The sequence below is a fragment of the Mastigoproctus giganteus genome, chromosome 1, assembly GCF_048544385.1.
Source record: "Mastigoproctus giganteus isolate SK-2022 chromosome 1, ASM4854438v1, whole genome shotgun sequence".
Lineage (NCBI taxonomy): Eukaryota > Metazoa > Arthropoda > Arachnida > Uropygi > Thelyphonidae > Mastigoproctus > Mastigoproctus giganteus.
In genome coordinates this window covers 260960054-260970334 of record NC_143575.1, presented here as the reverse complement: position 1 = coordinate 260970334, position 10281 = coordinate 260960054, and the positions used below count along the sequence as shown (strand labels likewise).

The 10281-nt window shown below is 38.6% G+C and overlaps 1 protein-coding gene across 1 annotated transcript; it reads left to right on the top strand.

Annotated features, from left to right (window-relative positions):
• The first annotated feature begins 5712 nt into the window (after positions 1-5712).
• LOC150091853 (nicotinamide N-methyltransferase-like) lies at positions 5713-10281 on the top strand. Its single transcript, XM_090370020.1, has 3 exons — positions 5713-5863; positions 6691-6898; positions 9849-10281. Exons 1-3 carry the CDS (start codon positions 5713-5715, stop codon positions 10279-10281), a joined length of 792 nt encoding a protein of 263 aa, XP_090226146.1.

Genomic DNA, 10281 nt, shown 5'->3' with positions numbered 1-10281 from the left:
CAGAATCTCAAGGAATGTCAGTAATGAACACTTTTTTTCAAGAAAAGGGTGAACAGAAAGTGGACATGGAAGAGTCAAAATGGATTAACTACTGATGAAATCGACTTCATGCTCACTAACAGAAGATATATTGTGAATGATGTTACTGTCCTGAACAAGGTAAATGTTGGAAGTGATCACAGAATGGTAAGATGTACACTTGATATAGATGTAGGAAAGGAAAGGAAAAAACTGACTCGAGTAAATAATACAAAGGTCTTTGAAATAACAGAGGAGGAGAAAAAGCAGTATGTACTGGAACTTAAGAACAAGTTTGAGCTTCTGCAGACTGCTCAGGACCAAGATATCGACGAGGAATATTACAACTTTCTGAAAGTGATAAAGCCCAAGAAACCTATAGGGAAAAAAAATCCAAAGAAGAAAAAATTAGTCAAGAAACACTTGCCATGATGAACCGAAGACGACAAATAAACAGCAAGAAAAACACTGACAGGGAGAAAATTGAGTATACTGAGTTATGCAAAGCCATTAGAAAGAGACTCAGAGAGGACATAAGAAGATTTAACACAAGAAAAGTAGAACAAGCATTAAGGGAAAACAAAGGATTTAAATCAGCAGCCATGAGCAGTAATACAGAAAGACAAATGATACTGAAACTGAAGAATAGCGATGGTGTACTTATAAACAGCAGAGAAGGCATAATTCAAATAGCAGAAGACTACTATAGAGAATTATACAAGGAGCGAGGGAATGATACCAGCAGTGGGGAAGGTGGATTGCAACAAGGCTCTTCACAAAGTGCATTAGAAAAGGTGTGATGCCTAAGCAGTGGAATAATGCAATCATAGTTTTGCTGCATAAGAAAGGAGATAAATCAGAAATTGGAAATTATAGACCAATTAGCTTGTTATCCCATATCTACAAGTTGTTCACAAAGGTCATTACTAACAGATTAGAAAGAATACTTGATGAGAATCAACCGAAAGGGCAAGCTGGCTTTTAGGACAGGATTCTCAACTATGGATCACCTTCACGTAATATCACAGCTAATGGAGAAAGCAAATGAATATAAAACACCATTATGCCTGGCATTTGTGGATTATGAAAAGGCATTTGACTCCATACAGCATAAGGCAATGTTTCGGGCACTGGAAAGACAAGGCATAGATACTCCATATATTATGATTTTGAAGAATATATGAGAGTGCTACATCCTTTATTAGACTAGACAAAGACAGTAGCAAATTTAAAATCGAGAAAGGAGTTCGACAAGGAGACACAATATCTCCGAAGCTGTTTACTGCTGCCCTTGAGGAAGCTTTCAGAAGATTAGACTGGTCGCAGAAAGGAGTCAATGTGAACGGAGAGTACCTAAACCATTTACGATTTGCAGATGACATTGTGGTCATAAGCCACGATCCCAAAGAATTAGAGGAAAATCTTAATCAGTTATGCACAGTTAGTAAGGATTTTGGACTAAAGATGAATATGGCTAAAACAAAATTAATGATGAACAAGTATGCCACGGAAAGGGAAATAATGATTGAAGGAGCAGTAATTGAAAAGGTGGAGTCATATACTTATCTGGGACAAGTTATTAGCTGTAATAATGATAAATGGCTGGAAGTCCAGAGGAAGTCCTTTAATGAATGTGTTTCCCAATATCCCAGTTTGTCTGAAACGTAAAATAATGAATCAATGCATACTCCCCACCATGACTTATGGAAGTGAAACTTGGGCACTCACCAAAAGAATGGAAGAGAAGCTAAGAACTACACAGCGAAGAATGGAACGAATTATATTGGGAATCAGACTGTTAGATAAGAAAAGAAACACATGGATTAGGCAGCAAAGTCAAGTAAAGGACATTCTTATCAAAACTAAAGAACTAAAATGGTCTTGGGCAGGACACATAGCTCGAAGACATGATGACAGATGGACTAAGAAAATAACAGAATGGTACCCATGAGGAGCTAGAAGAAAACCTGGAAGAGAAAGGCGGAGATGGATAGATGAAATTCATGAGTTTTTGAGTAGTAAATAAATAAATAAATAAATTTTTTGTTTATACTCCGGGACGACCAAACGGTCAGAGGAGTTCACAAATAGACAGAATACAAGAAACAGCACCGTATTCAGCAGTCACAGGCTTGAACCCCGGTCACTCAAGGCACGTGTACTTATGCACCCGCGCGCCTGACCACTAGGCTATGGCGGCCTACTATGGATGGCTAGTGCTCAAAACAGAAGGAACTGGAAAGTTGCTGGAGAGGCCTTCATCCTGCAGTGGATTGAAAATGGCTGATGATGATGATACTGATCAACTTGTAACTTTTGTACTTTAGTAATGATGAGGTCAAGGATATTCTGGCGCCTAATACCTTCTGTGAAATGCTGGTACAAACAATAATCATCTCGTTTATTTTAAAAAAGGAGATGATATCAAAGTATTGGTACATCAACACTACAATACGACTTTGATATCTCCAGTTACATCCGATTAGCACAACCACGCTTGTAGGTAAGCTCGGGAAACAGTCCCGGGAATTGATCCACCAGTAGAACCAGTTATGGTGAGTTAACTAAATTCTGATAGTTTAAGTAAAGTATAGATAGGTTACAGAAAAGGGAACTTTCTCGAGATGGAACATAGAAGTCCGAAAGCGTCCACCGAGAGATATATTTAGAAGGAGGACGGGGCGAGATAATGCTTAAGGAAGAACACTAGACCGTCCTGCAGCCTAGAGAGAGAAATAAAGTAAATGGGAGCGACTCCTACTGAATGATCTGGCACAGCGAAGAAAGATATGACACCAGGAATGATCGGCGAAGCGAAGAGTATCCCTGGCAGATGTTAGCAGTTCCGAAGCTGAAGAAGAGCGATCTCAGACTGATGGTGGATCCCGATGCAGAGCAGAAAGTCAAAGACCAATCCATGTATTAGCTGAGGAATTCAGCTCACCAGAAGTAAGTGCTTAACGGCATTTGTACCATTAGGTAGTACAAAAGACTGTAGCTAAAGATAGATAATGGTTAAAGGGAATTCTTTTGGGATGCATGTAGTTAATTCAATACTTATTCTATAGATAAGTGCAGAAATGTCATAAGGATTGATTAATAAGAGGGTAGTTCATAGTTACGTTTCATCTGCCTAGCTTTAATGAATGTAGAATAAAAACCTCTTGGAAGAGTTAATCAATAGAGCTGTCAGAGTGGTATTTTAACTGGAATAACGTCCCGGAAGTAGAGGAGTGGCGCTGCTAGCCGCAGATAGCCGAGATTTATTTGTCTATTTATTTTCCTTGAAAATCCTAAGGTGAACAGAACTATTACAATTTAAATGGTAGCTTTATTATGTTAAGGTGAGACTGATCTAGAAAAACTTATCAGTTGGACAGTTAGCCTAAGAAGAAGAGAATTGTATTAGCGAAGGATTAAAGGAAAGATATGTGTAATAACTGTAGAAATAAATGTGATTGTTTTAATGAACTTTAATTAAAAAAAAATATATATACATAAACGCAAGAGAGTGATACTGGCCCAAAGGCAAGAAGAAGATGATGTATGAAAGAGCCTAATGACCAGAATCGTAGTCCTTGCCATGTACTAATATCAAGTGAATAATGTGTAGTGATTTGCTAGATTTTTTAATTTGTAAATGTGTATTTTGCTGTAATCACACAGCAAAATCCAAAGGAGGAGTGCACTAATATAGAAACTCCCTCAGAACCGGAATTCTGTGAGATACACACAAGGCAAATGCAAAGTGGGGTATAGTAAATATCTAATAATATAGTAAATAAAGAGACAAAGAAAACATATATAAACCACCCCACCCCCACAACGTGTTTCTTTCACCTTATCCTGGCAGTCACCAACCCTTGCTGTGCTCCTAGGAAAGCTTAATGAGACTTTGTTCTTTAATGATGACATACTTCTGAAAAGCCAACACCCTGATACAGCTTGTACATCAAGGTACCGATTACTTTGAAACTTGGAAACTGCATGGACTAGTGGTTTGTACATAAATTAGAGTTAGTCTGAAAAAACAGGGAAGTGGAACTTTTAGCATTGAGCAAATCATAAATAAATAAGAACCAGTGCTCTACTCAAAAAGATTGTATTCGTTGATAATTTCTTGACTGTTATCGGACTTGTCGCTGCCCCCCGTAAAAGGGTGAAACGATAGTGTAGTGAGTGGCAGTACAAGGTCACATAAAAAGATAGATATATAACTGAGGAAGTGGATGACAAAGACTCTGTAGCCAATTAAGACAGTACTAACTGTGGGAGTAGCCCTTCGCATTAGCTGGTAGTTATCCTTGGGTTTTTGTCGACAGATATCAGGATTTGGCTACACCACGTGGGGTAAGATCCCTTTCGTTTTTTGTATACGTTGAACTTTTGTCCGATTGTTTAAAAAAATCTTCCTTTACGAGATTTCTTCCTTTAATTAGAACTTAAGAGATCTCATTTGCTGATGGAGCCATCGCTGCTAAATACTGGAGGTCTGGATGACTCTATCTCTATATATCCGTGAGCAAGGTATACTGCGATGTCATTCAAATGATGTATCTGAAGAGTATGTGATTTGTAGTGAACCAACAGAGAAGAAGTTCCACTAGAGGTCAGGTGCGCATGTTTGTGGTTCGGTTTTATAGGATGAAAAACTCTGCGTTCTCCAATCAGCGAAAAGTCCTTAAGAAATTCATCAAGGGTTTTGTCTCAGATTCTTCCAAATGAACAGCGAAACTATTATACTGTGAAGACTATGTTACTTGGCATGTGACACTCTCTCTCCTTCCATGTACAAATTCCTTCTGAATCATGCCCTGTTTGTCGAAAAACATGACCAGCATCCTCTTAATCCTGGACTTCTGTAAATGAAACGTTTTGGCATTTGATTTTGAATTTCGTTGGGTTGATTTTGAATTTCGCTGAATGATCTGACGCTTTGGCTCTGGATCGTACTCAAACACCGAATCCAGTGATCACATGATGATCTCCAGTGACAATACTGTTGAGTAAATTACGATTGTCTTGACAAGTCTGGACTCAATTGGACGGTACATTCCAGTTTTTGTTGTCAAATAGATTTAAGCGCATTGACGACCGAGGCCATATTGCGAAGTATGTATAGTAGATTTGTCTGTTTCTTTTAGAAAAAACACAAGATTCCGGGAATGGAAAACGACCAAACCACTTCTGAGACTGACTACCTCAGCCACATTATGATAAAGGCCCATTAAAATTCCTGGCTTCATTGCGGGGAATTCTCAAACACTGGCCTTTCCCACCTGCTTTGGAGAGAAAGGCGCATGTATTCGACGTGCTATGTGCAAAGGTGAACTGATAAATCGTGTGTTAATGAGATCTAGCAAAATGAATAGGCATATCACTAAAAATTAGTAACGATCCTTTGCAATCGGGTCCTGTCATAAATTGGAGCTACATTCACGATGATGGAAATAATTTTAACCACCTTGTAGACTTAGGAGTTATCTTTTCATTTTGATCAACTCCAGTAGTATCTAAAGCATTACAACTCGAATGGGAAATCATTGGACGAATTTAGGCTTCTGCTCTCAGTCCATTGCCTAACTTGGAACACTTGTACAAATAATACCTTATTGCCTTTTATTTCTCTTATAATACAACGATGATGTAAAAAAATATTAATTTATTTTCTATTTCACAGATCCTCTTCTGAAAATGTCCACTGTTTCCGAAAAACATGATGATTGGTCAAAGTACTTCAAAGGAGACGCATTTAACTCTGCAGCATATGTTCAAATGATGACTGACTTAATAGACAACGCCGTGAAGTTTTACCTCACGAATATTCATGAAATAATCAAGAGTGGTAAGTACCAGGTTTAAGATTGTACCATAAATTTCCCTTTCCTTCTTTATTAGCTCTACAAAGATTGTTATTTTAACGTTGTCTGTGATCATTTTCTTTAACGATAGATAATACCTTCTGAAAAGTATCCGAACACTAACGTTTTCATAGTCCATTGAACCTTTCTGTATAAACAAGGGACTCATGTCACGTATAACCCAGCTGTTTTCGAAAGGAGTGTTGTCCAATGTCACACACTGGCTTGTCGATTCATGCATTTGCTGACAGTCTTCAATGTCCAAAGTCGACAGTCGGCGATGTTATCTAAGAAGCGAAGCATGGTCTACCACTGCAGCCCAGCAATTCACAGTTCGACAACAAATATTCCCTCCACGTTACCAGAGGGCAGTTGAATGTACAATAAGACGATCTCTTCAATGTCCATACAAAATATCAACCAGGAGTTTAAGGATCAATAGGAGTTAAAGTCTGTAAGAACACAGAAAATACAGAGCAACCATCTTCTACCCTTGTGTGGAAGTGGTGGTGGTGCGCCAGCCAAAGATAATCAAATGCAATGATCGGTCTCGTCTTGCATGGCTCAATAAATATCTTAATTGGACGACCGCATAGTGGAAATCGGATCAATGGACTGAATAATATCGCTCTACCGTATACCAGATATATGTGTTCAGATACATTTTTGAATGGTTGTCAACTGAAATTAAAAATGTTGGCTGTTTTCAATATTTTATTTAATTTCTGATAAATGTTTAGCAAATATTCAACCTACATTGCAAATGATTATTTGTTGATGAATTTACTAATTAATGCAGTTTTGTGTTTAGGACGTTTCAAGGGATCAAAATGTCTTGAAATCGGGTGTGGACCTACAGTTCATTCTTTGGCATCAGCGAGTGCTCAGTTCACTCATCTGATCACCAGCGACTTTTCAGACTCTAACCGCAGATCTGTGGAGAAATGGATGCGAGAAGAGCCAGGGATGTTGGATTATTCACCATTTTTCAAATTTGTGGCAGAACTAGAAGGGTACAGGTGAGCTTTTATTTTTCAGTCTTTTTAAATCACTCTAGAGACATTCAGTAATATTCTTCGCATAGAACAATGGATATGTTTGTTCTTCTCAACGATTACCAGATTTCATGCAAACCCAATCTGTTAGAGAATACAATGAATCTGTCTGCTTTACCTTCTAATATGTCTTTGCAAAATCACATGTTAGATTCGGTTTATTATTTGCATGAAATCGTGGTCCTTACGCCATTTTGGAATCAAACACAATATTATTCTTAGACATAGTCTTCAACTGTTTCTAAGAATTGTAGAGATTAGATATTATAAACCTTCATTTTTTCATATACTGACACATCATCCCCATTTAAAACCAATTGCAATGCTTTAATCTTTCATATTTATAACTCCACTGCCTTAACATTAATATCCAAACACCTCTCCATTGATGGTTGGTAACTTGCACCCGAATACCACGTGTGAGACATAACTATAAATATGTTCATTGGTCTTCCAGGAGACAATAGTTCGATTGCAAAAGGAAGATGCCCTATCGACACAGTTAACAGGCTTTCAGCGCAAAATGATAATAGGGTACCGTATATACAATTGCTCTGTACATGTCATTGAAACAGTACCGCAGATCCTTAGGATATTGACAAATAGAATTTGACTGGTGCTGAAGCCTAGGTCAGGAAACGACCTAGAAATCTTCAAAGCTCACTGAACGTGACAATAGTAATAGAGTTTTTCGAGCGTCAGCCACAAGCCCATATCAGTAGCATTAGTAGAGGCATATGACGCACAAAAGCAATCTTATAAAGCTTCAGACAAAAAAAAAACCTCCCATTTCACCCATCCATTCAGTCCAAACGTTTCTCCAATTCTTCCTTGAATTTATTTAATCTATCAAATTCCACAACGACAGATGGAAGTCTGTTCCAGCAATCAAAACTACCTGCTGGCTAAAGGCAAATTTTCGACACATCTAATCTGCAACTGTCGTTTCTCAATTTGAATTTAGGTCGCCTCAAGTGCGTAATCTGAGCTGGAAGAACAACCCATCAGCATTGAGCTTGCTTAATGCTTGATGGGTTCTTCCTCATGTTCATGGATTATATTCAGTCTTATACTCCACAATCAGATAACCACTCAGGTGTGCCTAGTCTTCAGACGCTTCAATTTGCAGAATTTAAGCAGCTCTTAGTAAGAGCAACACTTCGTTCCTCCACCGATCTCGTTACCGTTCACCTGTATTCGTTCCAGCAACTCTACATCCTTCCTAAAATGAGACCTGCAGACCTGTACGCAGTACTCAAGGTGTGGCCTGATCATTGCATTATACAAGAGGATAATTACCTCATTGTCTCTGCTAGTAAAATTCCTGTATATCATTGACAGAACTCCATGACCTGCTCTGGCAGCCCGGCTGCACTGCTCAGAGAACTTCGTATCTGACTGAACAATTACCCCAAGGTCTCTTTCATTCTCCACTACACTGAGTGTAACGAAACACAGTTGGTACAATTCTCTCGGGTTACTTGTACCCAGTGCAGTTCCTGCATTTGTCAATGTTGAACTTCAGTTGCCACCACTTAGCCCATCTGTTCAAGTTTTCTAGATACTGTTGCAGCATCATTCTGCCATTATTGTCATTAAAAATCGTACCGACTTTCTTGACACCTTCAAACTTGGAGATTAAAGCTGATATGCCTTTATCAATATCATTGAAAACTATACAAAGCAACAATGGGCCAGATCGAACCCTGGGTGACCTTGCTAATAACATTAGTTCACAAAGAGCAGTGTCCATTGATTGTCACTCTCTGTCGTCTCCCACTCAACCGCCCTTTTATCCATTGTAGCAACTTGCCCTTAGTGCCTGACGGTTCCAATTTGTACAGTAGTCTTCAATGCGCAAAAGTGTCAAAAGCTTTCCTGTAATCCAAGTATACGATATCAAAATTGTTTTTTGCATCCAGTTTCTTTGTGGCCACATCATAGTATCCAATCAAATTGGTCAGAAAAGACTTTCCCATGCTGTGTCTGAACTATAACTGCAGTCTTAACTAGATGATTCTGTAACGAATCAACTTTAAGCAAACAGCAAAGAAATCTTTGCCGTTTTTCTTTGCATCCATTGCCAATGATTTCTCGGAATCAGCCTTCGTTTGCCTAATTTCCTTTGTTCCGTGTATATTGCTTCCTGTATATTGTTTGTAAACTGAGTGTTCTGAGATCGATTTTGTTCTGAGGTTGCTGAGACAAACATCAGCATCGAACAATGCGCAGCAAGCAGCATGACGTGTTATTAAGGTCCAGAATCTGTTCAAAATTCAATAATTGCCTCATTTAGTGTTACACTCCTTCTCGATTTAAGACTCGTCCTTCTCGGATTGTACACAAATGGAAAACTGTGCTTTGGAGTACCAAGTCACAGTACATTATCTTACCAGAGTACCTGAGTGTGACAGATGCCCGAAGAAAGCTACCTGCAAACTGTATATTTCGGACAATGAAGTTTAGCGGAGCCATAGTGACTGTTTGGGGCTGATTTTCATGATTTGACCCGTGTCCATTGGTTTCTATGGATTAAACCATGAATGCTGTGGTCTGTCTGGATGATGTGGATAATAATTCATTCCCTACGTCCAGAAAGGTCCATACTTGTATCAACTGGACTTGTAACAGCCTTGTCTGAGGACGTGACAGTCGAAAAGTTGGAATGGTCAACCCGGACCCCTCAAATGAATCCTACAGAGTACCGCTGGTATGAAATGGTTCATCATGTTAGTTTTTTAGAAATAACTGAGTGTTGACTGAACACTAGAAGCTGTTATAAAACACAAGTTATTAGTATTTCTGTAAACATAGATTATTTGTAAATAGGCAGGTGTCTGGATATTTGTGTTATGGTAGTGTATATTGAACACTTTAAAATGTACAATTTTGATATATTTTTTATATTTTCCAGTGATTTGGAGAAAGGAAACAAAGACATTGAAACTCGCCTGAGGAAAAATTTAAAAGCTGTTGTGTTTTGCAATGTGGTGGAAGATCAGATCATACCTTCAGAATACGTGGACAAGTATGATCTCATTATTTCTTCACTGTGTTTGGAGGCAGCTTGCCCGAACTGGGAAGTCTTTGGCAAAGCCATAAAGAATATTGCTGATCTTCTTCGTCAAGGAGGAGGATTCTTATTGATGGGAGTCTTAGAGTGTTCTAGTTGGGCACTCGAAGGCAGTCAGATGCCTAGTCTATACATGGAGAAGGATCACATAGAGGAGGCACTGTCCAATGCTGGATTCAAGACTCTGACTTGGCAGTTTAAGGATCATTCAAAAGCGGAAACTAAAGTTTCAGATTCCAAAATTGCATTTTTCCTTGCTGCGGAGAAGATATAG